Genomic DNA, 15,791 nt, shown 5'->3' on the forward strand with positions numbered 1-15,791 from the left:
TGTCATCAAATCTTGATTGCCCCATTTTGCGAGTTGCTTTTATCAATTTTAGTTTCATCAATAATTTATAACCGGACCTTGCTACGTTACAGACTCTGTATGTAACGCAGCAAATGAGGAGCATCCACGCGTTGCAGGAGAGAGGAAAAATTGTTGGAATTTAGCTGATACAAGACTAATTTCCATTGAGCTGTTACATACAGAATCTGTAAGGTAGTTTTGTCCTTTATTAACCTTCCGTGTGAGGGACCTCATTACTTTACTGACCATGATGAAACCAATAATTTAAGGCACGCGTTCACATCTAAGAGCAGAAAAAGAAAAAAGAAAAAAAAAATCAGGTCCTAGGATGACAAAATATCTATTGTCTTGTTGAGACGCTAAAACATCAATTTTAGCAAGCAAGAACTATTCATTTCGAAGATCCTCCAGAGCTCGCCGTTTTGACAATGTTTTTTCTGCTGTCATGTTACTGATTTTCTCCCTCTTGGTGCTTAGCAAATTCTCTTTCATATCACGGATAAGTGGCTTTGGCGTTCTCTGAATTGAAGCGCTTTTCTTGTTCTGTTTCCTCATTGAAGATTTCAACTTCTTCGCAAACAAGGTGTTGCCTCGACCTGTTGTTGCTTCTGAACTTGTTGGTCGAGGTGACAGCAAGTTGATTTCCAACTTCCATGGGTCTTGAGCAGCAGTATCTGTAAAACAACTGAAGAAAATTAGAAAATATTCCGAGTCAACAATCTCTTACTAAATTTTCATCAAAGGCGGTGCATTACCCGTACAAGCAGTTGGATTTGTATTTTCAAAAGTTCCATGGATGATGCTAAGCGTGTTCTGTTGCTCTGTTTCACCTTCGCTGCCTTTACAGCTAGGCGCATGTGTGTCAGAACAGAGGTTAGGATCAAGCTCTGAGACATCCTCTGCTGTAATGTTCTCAGGAATTTGCTCTTCAGTAATTTGTGCAGCTTCTTGTTCCATGATCAATACATTATCTTTCACCCAATGCTCATCAAGTTGATCCTTGACGGCTTCCCAATAACCTCTTGCATCGAGTTCTGGACTAAAACCACCTGCACTTTTACTTTTGTCAATTGTAGCTTCAGTATCTTCTTGGAATAGCAAAGCCATATCACTACAAATATTACCGGTAAAAAATAAAGCAAGCAAATAATAGTGTGTATTTTGTTTATGAAAGCTATATGTGAGGAAAAAATCATACCTATGTCTTGATCAGCCATCTCTGTCCTTCCAGCGTCGCTAATGTAATCTCCATTGAGGACATCACCATTGTTCATTTCTTCTACATTGTGCACAAAAAGAATAGAACAATGAAAAATAGTTGACATCAACAAAGAGTAATATTGGATGGAAACTGCATGCATAGCAGCATATCGTTATTGCCGGTTTGAAAGTCCATGCTTTTCATTTAGGGAACAGCATTTTAGTTGATAAGTTTCAACGAGGCATGAAATACTGAAAAGTTGGTCTTTATAAGTGGAAAAATACTCACTGCAAAAACTCTCTTTCCATCTGCTGCCACTTGAGAATAGCTGCTGAAGAACTCTCCCTGAAATGTCGTGCGATGTTTCCTCTGGATTTTCAAAGCCAGCGCATGTCTTCTCTGGAGTAACTGGTTGTCCGGTACCTACATTTTCAACTTCCTGCGTATTCATTGTCTTATTGGCTCCTTTGTGAACTTTATCCATTGATATTCGCCTTGATCCACAGCAACTGAAAACACCAGCGTCAACAGTAATATTCTCTGCATTTTTTGGGTGATCAACACCATCCAAATCTGCAAAGGGACTGCTGCTGGCTGCAGAAGCTTCTATCAAGAGCACTTCGGCAGAAACATAAGATGTGTCTTTCTGAATTTCACAATCAATGTGCTCAAGGTTGAATGCAGACAATTCCTTTTCTAGATCCAATTCTTTACTGTCACAGATCCGTTCACCTGATCAATTCAAGAAAATCAATAAATATTCCGAGTCAGTAGTCACCTATTGAATTTTCATCAAATGCAATGCATTTATTCTATCAGAAGCTGAGTTTGCAAATTCAAACATCGAAGATTCATTTTTAGTAGTCTTGTTACCAGAAGTTCCATGGACAGTGACAAGCATATTTTCTGGCTCTAAGGCTTCCTCTGCTGTCTTGTGCTCAGAAAATTGTTCTTCATTAATTTGTGCAGCTACTTGCTCCATGATCATTACATCATCTTTCACATCGCTGGCATCCTCACGTTTCAAGGTGGTTTCCAGGGCCCCTGCTGAATATTCAACTTCACATTTTTCGTTGGGTCCCCAAAATGAACTCACTTTCCGACCAGTGAACAAGAGTGATTCAGCGTTAAGCTCTATTGCTTTATTTTCTGTAGTTCCAAGGGACATAAAATTAGCAGGATAATCAGAAAAAGTTTCTCCAGTAATTTTTTTTTTAAAATGCAACTTGTATAAATTGAGAATTTCAGAACTTACGAGGGTTAGAAGAACAGGTAACTGGGGAAGTAGCAGGACAATCACCAGCTGTCTTGGCTATAGATGTAGAGACAACATTAGAAGTTTCGGAGTCTGTTACCCTCGTGAAGTCTTCAGCAGTACCAACATTGTCATCAAGATGATGTAACCCATCTGCTTCCTCAGCCTCAACTCCAGGCCCCTTACTTTTGTTACCCCATAAGGGCTGATTTAGACCCGAACAACAAATACCGTCCCTAAAAGTGGCTTCTTTGGCAGCACTTTCATGCTTATCCATTTGATCCTTGACAACTTCCTGAGAATCTCTTGCATTACTGTCTGGATTAAAACCATCCACGGGTTTACTTTTACCAATTGTAACTTCAGTTTCTTCGAGGAATAGCAAAGTCATATCGCTACAAAAATTGCCTGTAAAATGAAGAAAACAGATCAATCATGTTTAATTTATTGTGCATATCAAAAATTTCAATCTGATAGCTAATTGCATAATCTAGAAAAAAGATGATACCTATGTCTTCGTCAGCCACCTCTTTTCTTCCCGCATCATTGCTGTAATCTTCATTGTGTAAATGGTCTTCATTTATTTCTTCAACAATGTACACGAAAAGAAGAAGGACGAAAAGTAGTTGTTATTATCATGCTCTTACATGATTTTTATTATGTGAACATAAATAATGAAAAGTTTCTCTTTATAAGAGAAAACTTATTGCAGTGCCAAACTAGTTGAGTTAATAAAATCTCGACTTAAAAACAAGAGGTCTGGTTTTGAACCCCGCTCAGATGAGTAGAAAGGTGATTGAGTTGGTGTTAGGCTAAATGATAAAAATATTAAAAAAAAAAAAAAAAAAAGGAAGTGACAAAAACTCACTGCAATTTTTCACTTTCCATCCAAGGCCACTTGAGAATATCTGCTGAAGCATTGTCCCTGTAAGTTCATTTGATTTTTCTGTTGGACTTTCACAACCTGTGCAAGGAGTAACTGGTTCAATGGTCCCAGCATTTTCAATCGCCATAGTTTTTGTTGACTTAGTGGCTTCTGTGTGAACTTGGTCTGTTGAATTTCCTCTTGATCCACTCTGATTAGAACCAGAACCAACAACAATATTCTCCACATCTTTTAAGTCATCAGAAACATATTCTCTCTTGAATCCATTCAATTCAGCAATGTGACTGCCGCTGCTTGCAGCAGCATCTGTCAAGAGAAGTTCTGCAGAAGCATAACATTCGTCTTTCTGAATCTCACAATCAATATGCTCTTCCCTGAGTGCAGACAGTTCATTTTTCTGAAGCAATGTTTCATTGTCACAAATAGGTTCATCTGAAACAGCTTGGTGAGTATGATGCTCCTGCTTATCAACGTGATTTACGGCAATCTGTTGATCAAATAGTTCAGCAGTGCTTAGATTTTCTTTCACCTGCAAAGCTTGCTTCCAATCCTGAGTAATTGAATTGGCTTCAGGGGTCCCTCCAGCTGATTTCTCAACAGCTCTGCTATTTGTGGTCAAAAGGTTGTCTGAAGTAGCAGAGGCACTTCTTTCCAGGTCTGAAACATTTTCCTTCAAGCAACTGACAAGATCACCAAAATTTACTTCATCAACCTGTGGCACAAAGCCCATAAATTCATTTGATCTTTCCCTGTGATCTTCAACATCAGCAGCTATAACCTTATTAAAAGCAATTGCAGCCCTATCATTAATCTCAGCAAGCTCATCTGCACATGTCTTCCCAGGCGTCGCAAGACTAACCGCTACTAAAGCGTCAACATTGCCTGCTTTGTCCAGGAAGTCCTTTCTCTTCATGGCCACTGACTGTGCTTCTCGGTCTCCTTCAGTTCTTTCATTTTGAATGAAAACATTACACTCTTCCAAAGCTTCATCTTGAACCAAGCAAGTATCAGAAACTTGCGCTAAAGGACCAACATCAATGACCTCAGTATCAGAGTTTCTATCTTCAAATTTGGATCCTTCCACCTTTATATTGTCAACTCCTTCAATGCATGTTACAGGGTTCATCGTTGTTTCAACTACTTTCTCATCAGAAACTTCACTTTCCTTAGAAATGAACTCTGTCAAACTTGTGCCAGCAGTAACATTCATGTGTGGAGCCACCACTTTTTGATCACTTTTGTCTTGAAGTTCTACTTTTAGAGCACACTCCAAATTTTCCTCCTTGGCAACATCAGCACACTGCTCAACATCTGCTTCTCCATTAAGACTTTTACCATCAATTCGCTTGCTAGCTGCATAGTCTTCATTAGGGGACACATCTTCTGCAGAAATGTCAACACTACAGTTTCTCCCTCTAACTAATTCTGTGCCATCATAAATCTTTTCGGAAACAAGTTCTGAACTACTCACAGCAGCATCTTGAAGTTCAACCGTACAATCCCCACCAGTTTCCTTGGAGACATTATGGGCTCTTTGCTCTGGCACTTTGTTTTCTTTCTCCCTGGTATCTTGGATGTACAGCTGTGACACTTCTTTCTTCTTAGTATCTTTACCACCTATCTCGACTGAAATAGGAATGGCACTATGTCCCACCAATAAATTCCCTTCATAGCCCCCATTAGTAATCTTTTCACTGACAACTTGATATGCTCTTTCACTACAACTTGCTTCTTCAGTCTCAATTCTATCAGTTGTCGCATTGTCCTCGGTCTTTGCTTGACCGAGTTCTAGGTTCCGATATTCTTGAACTGAAACTCTGTCATCTTCTTTTGACTGATCATCCACATTGTCACTCCAATGGTTCATATTATTGCCTAATGATGGCTCTTCCGCCCTATTTACTCTCTCCAAATCCACAAAGTTCAATGGCTCAGCTGCATTTTGTTTAGGGAAAAAAAAAATTGTGAGGTGCTACCTAAAGAAATGTGATAGATATGTCATTAATGAAAAACAAAGCAAAATAAACATCACTCACCCGAATCATCTGATCCGTTTGAAGGTGAGGAAACACATGGCAGTTTTACCAAAGTTGAGATCGAAGTTTCCTCTAAATTCAGTGTAGTATCTGCAACCACCTCTGTAGCAGAATTAACAGTGGAAGGCTCAAAAGAACCATGTGGCTTATTTGCTCCAACCTCTCCCCCATTTGCCTCCCTCTTCTTTTTTGAACTTTGAAGCACTTGCTTGCTGTAGCTACCATCCACTTTGTTTTTGTAATTTGCAGCTACAGCCAATCTGCCATGTTCAGAGGCTGAAAGATTCCCAGAATATAGAGCCTTTTGCTCTTTAATTGGCATTTTAAGTCTACCATTCTGCTTCTTCCTAGCAGCTTTATTGGTTGGTTCTGCAGGCTCAACAAAGCCCATTTTGGAGGCGATACGTGCGGATCGTTTCAACGGCCTTTTTGTCAAAGGTTTACGCTCGCTCAAAGAACCATCTTCATCCAAAATTGGCTCTTGTCTTCGCTTCTGTTGCCCGACCTTTCCCACATCATCAGCCTTTCCATCCGCCTTGGAAGAAGTTACAGTTGAGATGGCTCTAGAAGCAATTCGACTTGACTTCCTCAGATTTTTAGTCAAACTAATATCTTTCTGTCGAGAAGTTTGATAATTTTCCGACAATTCATTGGCTGAATTAGAAGATTTAAGCATTACAGCGTTGCGCCTGGTTCTCCTTGAAGGGCCAGTGGGAACAAAAACGTTGTGCATCATCTCAAATTCTTTATTAGGTTCTACAAATGCTTCAAGTTCCGACACTCCTTTCAAATCATTATTTCTTGACAGTTTCCTATTTTCTTCTCTCTCTTGAAGTCCATCACTTCCCACTTTACCCTTCTGAGACACAACAGATCTACCCCTGGAATTATGTCTAACAAGACCCTTCGAATGTTCTTCAAGCTGAACATTCTCTTCCTCAGTTCCACTTTCAGCTGCAGAAGCCTTCCCCAAAGTGTTTGTACGAGTCTTTATGATCTCATTGATACTTCTTAATCTTCTTGGATTCCCACTGGAAATCTCAGAGTGTTGAGCCTTTGTCACTTTTGGTTTTGTTTGCTGCAAAACCTTGTCCGGCTGAGCACTATTTGCAGCGCCATCCAGAACATTTCGCCTAGAACTCCTATTAGTAAAAAATGCAGCTTTCTGCCCAATATTTTGCTGGGTTTCCGACTCTACATCAGCTGAAACAGTTGAGGTAAACATTACAGTGTTGCGCCTGGTTCCCCTTGAAGGGCCACCGGGAACAGCAACATTCTTAACTATCTCAAAAACTTTACTAGTGTCCTGAATTGCTTCAAAATCGGAAGCTACTTCCAAATCAGAATTCCTCGATCCACACGCTTCCCCTGAAAGTTTTGTTTGAGATCTTGTGATCCTTTTGCCACTCAACATTTTACTGCTTTCATCCTTTGCAGCGTCTTGACTCTCCACATCTCTTTTCGCTCTCTTCCTCCCAAGAGGAAGAGATGAGACAACATCATTTTCAGTAGCTTGAATCTGCGTCTCTGACACTGATTTGACAGTACATCTTCTCCTGCCACCCCGCTTATACCCCGAAACATCATAAACAAAAGTTTCATTCTCGGGACTAAACCTAACTTTCTTCACCACTTTAGTGGTCTTAGGCAAAGAATCATTTCCCTTCCCTTTCTTCCTTGAATTTCCCCCAAAAGACTCGCCTTGTGAAGTGATTTTTTGGCTCCCCTGTATATCGCAAATAGAATTAGGCCCAAATTCATGGATTATTCTCTGCGTTTAATCTTTACAAAAATAAAAAGAAATAAAAAAAAATCCTTGACCCTGTCATTTCAATAACGAACAGAAATTTATCTCAAATTTAACTTTCATTCCTGACTAGTTTTCATACATATTCTCGGCAGCCAAAAAGAACTAATAAATTGCAGGATTAAAAAAATCGAAATTTCCAACACTTCTTTTCATTTCCTCCAATTTCTCTGCAACCAAACAAATGAAACTCAAATAATTTTAGAAAACAGCAAAAATTTAAAAAAAAAAATCCAGCCATTTGAATGAAAAAAATTCTAACTTTGAGAATCGAAGATAACCGATCTGCCATCTCGCTATTGGACAAGTTGGCCGGTACACCGTGCTTTTTGCACAGCGCTTGAAGCTGCTTTCTCGTCAATGATTGATACTCCATTTTCGCTTCTCCTCTCATTCAAAGAGAATTTGAACGATAATAGAGGAAGAAATCATATCAATTTATCAAAGAGTCTGGCATTGGAAATGAACATTCATTTGAATTTAAATCTTCCTTTGAAAGCCAGCAGTCTTCCCGCTCTTTAACTTTGAATGTATTTTCCACGCTCGAGAGTAAATAAAGAAATTAATCTATCCCGCTTCCTTCCTGACATGTCATCATTCGGCGCGTGAGCTGTTAACGAGCAATGAAGTGAGCGACTGAGCGAGTGAATAGATAAGGTCCGTCTGATGGATGCCACGGGGATAATATCGGTGGCGGTTGGTTAGTTGAGACCTTAACGGTTCTGTACGTGACCTGTTCATCTTCCGACTATTACCGTCTGATTTAAAAATAAAGCTAATTAGAATCGGTTTGAAATTATTTTTAGAGAGATTTAAAAATAATTTTAAAAAATTAAAAATTAATTTTAGTAGTTGATAATTTTTTTATAAATTACTTATGTAAAACTCGCCTTATTCTATATTAGATTTTGAAAAAGTATGAATAAAGTAGTTTTTGAAAATCTAATTTTGAAAATCTAATTTATACATGATACCATTATTACATCCTCATATATATTATAAAAACATAAAATTTTATTTATTAATTAAGAAATAAAATCACTAACTTTAAATAAATTGTTATTACCATCAATGATATTGAGATAATAAATAAAAAATAAAATTAATAATTAAAAAATATATATTTTAAATATATATAATAATATATACACAATAATATATATATATATATATATATATGTATGTATGTATGTATGTGTGTGTGTGTGTGTGTGTGTGTGTGTGTGTGTGTGTGTGTGTGTGTGTGTGTGTGTGTGTGTGTGTGTGTGTGTGTGTGTGTGTGTGTGTGTGTGTGTGTGTGTGTGTGTGTGTGTGTGTGTGTGTGTGTGTGTGTGTGGGTGTGTGTGTGTGTGTGTGTGGGTGTGTGTGCGTGTGAGTGTGTCTTTATAAATGTATAAATAAATTTTAGTCAATGTTATGTCAAATTCAGTCATTTATATTTTTAAAATAGTTCAATAGTAAGATTCACTAAACATATATAAATATTTTTAAAATAGTTGTTTTAAAACTCACAATATTTTTTAAAATAAATTTTATCAAAGATTTAATTAATTATATTTATAGTACGGTTACCCACCATAATTATTTTTAAAGCTACATCATTATCAAATTGACCTTTAATTAAATAAATACATTATAATTCATTTTCTTAGGAGCTAAAACTTAATTTTAAGCTGTTAGTAGAAAATAACCTCCAATGAACCAAAATATGTGTTCCAAGCTAAAACTTTCCATTTTAAGCTAAACAGAAACTGGCCTAAAAGCCCGCCTCAGCCTGAGCCTAAGCCCAACTTGGGTGCAATGTGCAAAACTCAGGGTCTGGACCCAATTGGAATGGAGCCAATATTTTCTCGCATTGCCTGATTTTATCCCTTAAATAGTATTGTTCAAAAGAGTTGTACTATTGGCACCCCTTCAAAATCCTATTAAAACCCCTATTTCAATTATACTTCGATTATTGTCAAAAATATCCTTTTTTTAAAAAAAAGAATCCTTCTTTCCAACTTAAAAATCTTTCAATTTACAATCATTTTCTCACACTTATAATTCTTTTGCGATGAAATGTAATGGTTTCCCCTAAAAGAAAATTGGTACAGCTGCGTATAGATGTTGCTGTAAATGGTACATAAGGTTTAACGAAAATTAGAGTTGTAGTCACTGATCAAGGAAAGTTTAAATTTATGGCGGCATTAATTTGCAGGAAATTTTGTACTAGTAATGTGGAATTTGTAGAATTAGAAGCGATCTTATGAAGAGTCAAAATGGCTAAAGATGCTGGATTGTAGGTGAATTTAGCGACTTCACAACTGACAAAAATGAAGTTATTATTAAGCATATGCTTAGAGTACTCAACCAAGCTTGTAATTTCCCTTCTTGAACAGCTGGAGTGGCTAGAAGAAGTTTCTGCAGACATTGCAAATATGTTGTAGCTTCCTTTCTTTGTTAATATAAAATACTCCTTTTACCCTTTTTTTTAATAGTCTCTTTTACGCAAAAAAAAAAAAAAAAAAAACTCTTGTTTTGATATCTCTAATCTTCTCAAACTTTCTCTCTCTATAAAACTAAAAAACTTTAGATTCCCAAAAATAAAAATAATTCATATAAAAAAGATTGTTGTTTTAAGATTGTGCAAACCAATTGTATATGTGGAATTAAAAAAGAGAGAAAATGGGAGAGAAAAAAATATAAACAGTTAATTCTTTTTTTATTTGTCCTTAAATGTAATTACAATATAATAAGGGTTTTATAAGATCAATTATGGGGTGCCAATAGTCGAACTCTTTTCAAAACTTCTACCCTACAACTTATCAATTGTGACATTCTAAACCCCAATATTCCCCATTCTGAATCTAAAGCTTAAAGCTTTGTTTGTTGAAATTCAGAAGAAATCCACAATCGACATACCATATGATCTGAAAAAATCAATTGATAAATTAAAGATGAAGCTCTCATACCTCGATGTTTAAGTAATTAGTATTCATGAAGTAGAAGTACCGATCAATTAAAAATATTAAATATGATTATATAACAATTGTAGTCTTTTGTTGATTCCAAAAAATTTATCCAAGGTTAACTGCATGATGTGGCAAAAGCTGAAGCCTAAAGCTGAGCATAAAATTGTGGTTAATCATTTATAGTTTAAACTGGTACACCACTTTAGTGTTTACCTGTAATATTTTTACTATTTAGCAAAATTATTATTTAAAAATTATATTTATCACACGTTATGAACTCTTTTTTTTTTGGATCATAACTACAATTTTTTTTTTCATTGCAGTGAGTTTTAAACCACCTCACTTTAATAGCAAACAGGACCTAAAGTGGGTGTTCAAAATTGTAAACAACTGCTTTTCAATTTTCTTGTTATATAGAGTATTAGTGTGTTACTATATTGAATTTTAATTTAACACTAAAAATGGTGAAGCCCTAAGATATTATTAGAGAATTCAGAAGGGAGAAAAATATATTTTGATTAATATTTTTTATAAAAAAATAGTGGTCTGTGTTGACGAACCCCACAAATTAAATTTAAATTTAAATAATGGTGAATACTACGATGTATTATCTATAAAGGTTGTTTGTTAATTAGTTACCCCATTGCAATCAATATACCACAAATAACAAGTTGAACATGGCTTTGCTCATCATATTCCTTGTGTCACTGCCAGTACTCAGTTACTTTCTTTATCTCCTAAGGAAACGCATAAACAAAGCCAAAACGACAAGTGGTTTATTACCACTAGGGCCTCGAGGTCTTCCCTTAATCGGAAACCTACACCAGCTTGAAAGCACAAACCTTCATTACCAGCTCTGGAATCTCTCCAAAAAATATGGCCCACTGATGTCGCTACGCCTTGGCCTCGTGCAGACCGTAGTAGTTTCTTCAGTAAAAATGGCCAAAGAAGCTCTGAAAACCCATGATGTTGAATTTAGCGGCAGGCCGGCGTTGGTTGGCCAGCAAAAATTAACCTACAATGGCTTAGATGTTGCCTTTGCCCCGTACAACGACTATTGGAAAGAGATGAGGAAAATATGTGTCACTCATCTTTTTAATGCCAGTAGAGTCCACAATTTTTCGTCCCGTGAGAGAAGATGAGGTAACACGTATGATCGAGAAAATTTCATCATTATCATCATCACCAGCAACGACGGTGATTAATCTAAGTGAGTGTTTAATATCACTTACAAATTCGGTCATATGTATGGTTGCGTTTGGGAAGAAGTTTGAGAACAAAGCTGGCGAAAGAAGCAAGTTCCACTCAATACTTGATGAGACTAGGGTTGTGTTGGGAGCCTTCTATTTCAAAGATTTTTTTTCCTTTCTTGGGTGGTTTTTTTTATAAGCTCTCGGGAATCACTCGTCATCTCGAAAACAACTTCAAAGAATTTGATGCATTTTACCAACAACTCATCGAGGAGCATGCAGATCCAAACATACCGAAAGACCAAATACGTGGGGATATAATTGATGTTCCCATCCTCCATGCAAGCAAAGTAAGAGCTACAAATAAAATTGCTCACTTCTGGTCCTTTCTTTTTAATCATTAGTAGTATATAAGCTCTTGGCAAAAATGTCTAAGGGCGGGGACATTGGTCGCCGGACAGCAAATTACCACCCTGACATTTGGGGGGATCGTTTCATCAACTACAATTCTGAAGATGAGGTACAATGTATAATCGGGATTTTTGGTTTTCTCCAAAAAAAAAAAATATTCAATCAATATATTATGTTAATGTCTGCATTTTAATTGAAAAATAGATACTTCAATGCACTAAAAGATAAAAGAATGTATTAACATTTATATACCTAGCCTGTCTGTATCTTCAAAAGAGTAGACATCCATAAAGGGTAATGATATATATATATATATTATAAGCATATGATTATATGTAGTGAATGCGGAAATGCAGATATATCATGGGGCTCAATCGCAAGAAATTGAAGAACTGAAGGAAGAAGTGAGAAGGGAACTATTGGGCTGTAGTGCTGATTCTTTAACGCAGCTGAAACTTATTGATGCAATCCTGCGTCTAGGCGTGGGATATCAGTTTGAAAGAGAGTTAGAAGAAGCACTACAGAATCTCTGTGATGCCTATTCCAATAATTTTTATAATATCGAAGATGATGATCCTTACCACGTTGCACTTCGTTTTCGACTTCTAAGGCAACGTGGATATAAAGTTTCATGTGGTAAGTTTGTTTAAGTTTAATTAAAGGGCAATTTGATATCATCCAGCTTCTAAGACTTTAAATCTTTAAATCTTTTAACATGCATGTGCATATATGATGAATTTGTATAATTTGTAGAACATATGAAGTTGTGGTATCATATCACATAATTATCAACTAATAATCGCTTCCATTTATTTTATATATGAATCAGATATATTCAACCAATTTAAAGATGGCAAAGGAAATTTCAAGGAGTCCTTGAAAACCGATGTGTCAGGGATGTTGAGCTTGTACGAAGCAGCTCATCTTGGCGTGCACGGAGAAGATATTCTCGACGAGGCTATTGCTTTCACGACCACTCACCTTCAATCGTCGATGGCACCAAAAGTGATTCATGCTCTACTGCAGCCCCTGCACAAAGGCATGCCGAGGCTTGAGGCCAGGTCTTTTATATCTTTCTCCCAAGATCACGAACCTTTGCATAACAAAGCTTTACTGAAGCTTGCGAAGTTGGATTTCAACCATGTACAGTCATTGCACAAGATTGAACTTAGCGAAATCTCGAGGTCACCTCCCGATCATATCCTTCATGTTATTTAATTAATAAGAATCTAATGTGCGTGTCAGTGTGTGTACATTGAGAATACACAAGACGATCAATATATTGTGCTAATTATTTAAATATAACCGCATGCATGCAGGTGGTGGAAGGATTTAAACTTCGCTGGGAAGCTACCTTTCGCGAGAGACAGAGTAGTTGAGTCCTACTTTTGGATAGTGGGGGTTTATTTTGAGCCTGAGTATTCACTTGCTAGAAAATTACTAGCCAAAATATTCTCTATGACATCCATCATAGATTATATCTACGATGTCTATGCCACTCCTAAAGAGCTCGATCTCTTTACAGCAGCAATTGATAGGTTTGAATAATATAATATTAATTTGTCACTATCTGGCATTAATCACATGTGGACTGACAATTAATAGTTTGCTTCTTACGCAAAGTATTGAATAATTTTATGGGATAATACTCTTTTAGTCCCCAGAGTATAAGATAATTGTCTATCCGGTCCACGTATTTTAATAGATTATCAAAAACATCTTTGTAGTATATCTGTTTCAGTTAAAATTTACTTAATTATTCTTAACTTTTTATTTTGTTATATTCATGTCATACTTCTTTGAATTTTAAGTTATATCCAACAACTATGGATGAATGATTGAGATATTTTAGATATGATTCATGAGTTAGTCTCATACAGTTTTTTAGTAAATCAGATACATTATTTATGCCATAAGTCGTATGGTCAAATCAAGAATAAATTTCTGATTCGGGGAAATTACCGGCTTGCTTTTGAGTCTCAGGTGGGATATGAGTTGCATGAACCAACTGCCAGAATACATGCAAATATTTTATGAGGCATTGTTAGATCTTTACAAAGAAATCGAGGAAGAGTTGGCAACGAAAGGATGGTCATACCGAGTCCACTATGCAAAAGAAGAAGTAAATCCATATTAATTGTAAAAGTTAATTAAGGATGTAAAATTTTCCATCAGAATTTTGATCATGACAACATTAATTGATCATTTGTGACATTGAATCCATGGCAGATGAAAATCCTAGTTCATGGCTACCATGATGAATCTAAATGGTTCCACAACAATTACGTTCCTACAATGGAGGAGTACATGCGAGTGTCCCTAGTAACCTCTGCTTACTCTATGCTTACAGCAGCATATTTTCTTGGCATGGATAGTGTCGTGACAAAGGAGGCCTTTGATTGGGTGTCTGAAAAACCTAGGATTATTAGAGCTTCAACTATAATTGGAAGACTCGTGAATGACATCAAATCACATAAGGTACGTATATGTTACGTACATGCATGTGCTTATCAATTATTTATCACTTTAGAATTTAGATACACGTTAATTAACATACGTGTTGTGGTTACTTGCATGTACAGTTCGAGCAAGAAAGAGGTCACCCGGCTTCGGCTATCGAGTACTACATGAAGGAGAAGGAGCGCGAAGGCGTGAGTGTGACAGAGCAAGAGGTGCATGAAGAGTTATATAAGAAAGTTGGTGATGCATGGAAGGATATAAATGAAGAATTTCTCATGCCTACCGAAGTGCCAAGGGCTCTCCTTATGCGAGTTCTAAATCTATCAAGAGTAATTGATATCATCTACAAGGAGGCCGATGACTACACCCATGTTGGCCAAGTGATGAAAGATAATATTGCATCCGTGCTCATACATCCGGTTGCTATTTAAGAATAATCTCGGGCCTGCCAGAACCCGAATCGCACTCCATACCACAATGTGTGTAAAAAATAAGTGGCCCAGTCAAGAATAAAACTTTATCATCTGTTTTTATTTGAAGATTGCTACTGCTATCATGAATAATCGACAATTGAGTTTGCAGGTTTTTTTTTTTTTTTTTTATAGTCTAAAGGTGTTAATTTATTTAGTTTTTATAAGCTATCCCTTAAAAAAAAATTGTTGTAAGCTAACCCAAAATATTGTTAAATTAAAGCCAAAATTAAACTTAAAATTTCAGTAGCCATCAATTGACAAAGTAGGTGGTGAAGTTTGCGATTTTAATATAAACACAACATCGGCCTAACAATATTATTCATATGTCTCCATCTCCTAATTACGTGAAGGAATCCCTGTCACCTCTCTGAAAAATAATAAAGGATTTCTGATTGTCTTCAATTCTTAAGTAAATATTTTTAATTTTTGATTTTTGATTTTAATTATATTAAAATAAAAAAATTTAAATAAAAGTAGAGTTAAACAGCTGCTGGCTACTGTAACTTTTGTTTTATTAGATAAAACTTTAAAATATTTAATGAATATTATGATAAAAAAATTTGCGCCAATAAGAATGTCCTAGTTAGATATTTAAGACTATAATTAATTAAGACCAAAAGTTTAATAATATAATCATTTTAATATTTGTTAGCTATACCAATATTTAATATTTTATAAATAATAATTTTATTATTTATCTACTCATCTTATCCCTTACCCAAATAAAAAATTAAGTAAAAAATCATTCCCGTTCCTTTTTTAAATAATAAATTATATTATATATGAAATGAGAAAATCCCAAGAATCCCCGTCCTTGGGACTTCCGCCATCCCAACATCCTGCCTTAGCCTCGGCCCAAAGACACAATCAGGGGCCAGCGGTGCAGGTTGGGTTTAAGCCGAGGATGTGGTCCAGGCCCACGCGGCATCAACCCAACAGTTCGGTGCATTTTATGATTTTATCCCTTAAATACAGTTTTAAAAACTTGTGCCTCTACAGATTACAATTGGACAATGTTGCCCTACACGTTTTCCTATTCTGAATCCAAGCTTGTTATGGTTCCGTGTGGAATTCAGAAAACCTCCAGAATCGAAATC

At 36.2% G+C, this 15,791-nt stretch overlaps 2 protein-coding genes across 3 annotated transcripts; one reads left to right on the forward strand and one right to left on the reverse strand.

Moving 5' to 3' along the window:
* Nucleotides 1–66: 66 nt before the first annotated feature.
* Nucleotides 67–7,810, reverse strand: LOC102619379 (uncharacterized). Of its 2 annotated transcripts, XM_006473012.4 has the most exons (10): nucleotides 7,469–7,796; nucleotides 5,400–7,125; nucleotides 3,346–5,298; nucleotides 2,986–3,063; nucleotides 2,478–2,885; nucleotides 2,096–2,371; nucleotides 1,511–1,954; nucleotides 1,220–1,300; nucleotides 777–1,070; nucleotides 67–695 (listed from the first exon to the last, which is right to left on the reverse strand). In XM_006473012.4, exons 1-10 carry the CDS (start codon nucleotides 7,598–7,600, stop codon nucleotides 409–411), a joined length of 5,679 nt encoding a protein of 1,892 aa, XP_006473075.3. In that variant the 5' UTR covers nucleotides 7,601–7,796; the 3' UTR covers nucleotides 67–408. The 2 variants fall into 2 exon arrangements, with proteins under 2 accessions (XP_006473075.3, XP_024951791.2); XM_025096023.2 differs by lacking the exon at nucleotides 67–695 and having other exon boundaries at nucleotides 850–1,081; nucleotides 7,469–7,810.
* Nucleotides 7,811–11,777: 3,967 nt separating this feature from the next.
* Nucleotides 11,778–14,760, forward strand: LOC102613731 (sesquiterpene synthase 2-like). The gene is made up of 7 exons (XM_006473808.4): nucleotides 11,778–11,870; nucleotides 12,118–12,397; nucleotides 12,591–12,945; nucleotides 13,081–13,299; nucleotides 13,745–13,883; nucleotides 13,991–14,239; nucleotides 14,344–14,760. Exons 1-7 carry the CDS (start codon nucleotides 11,778–11,780, stop codon nucleotides 14,650–14,652), a joined length of 1,644 nt encoding a protein of 547 aa, XP_006473871.2. The 3' UTR covers nucleotides 14,653–14,760.
* Nucleotides 14,761–15,791: the final 1,031 nt, after the last annotated feature.

This window comes from Citrus sinensis, chromosome 5 (genome assembly GCF_022201045.2).
Source record: "Citrus sinensis cultivar Valencia sweet orange chromosome 5, DVS_A1.0, whole genome shotgun sequence".
Lineage (NCBI taxonomy): Eukaryota > Viridiplantae > Streptophyta > Magnoliopsida > Sapindales > Rutaceae > Citrus > Citrus sinensis.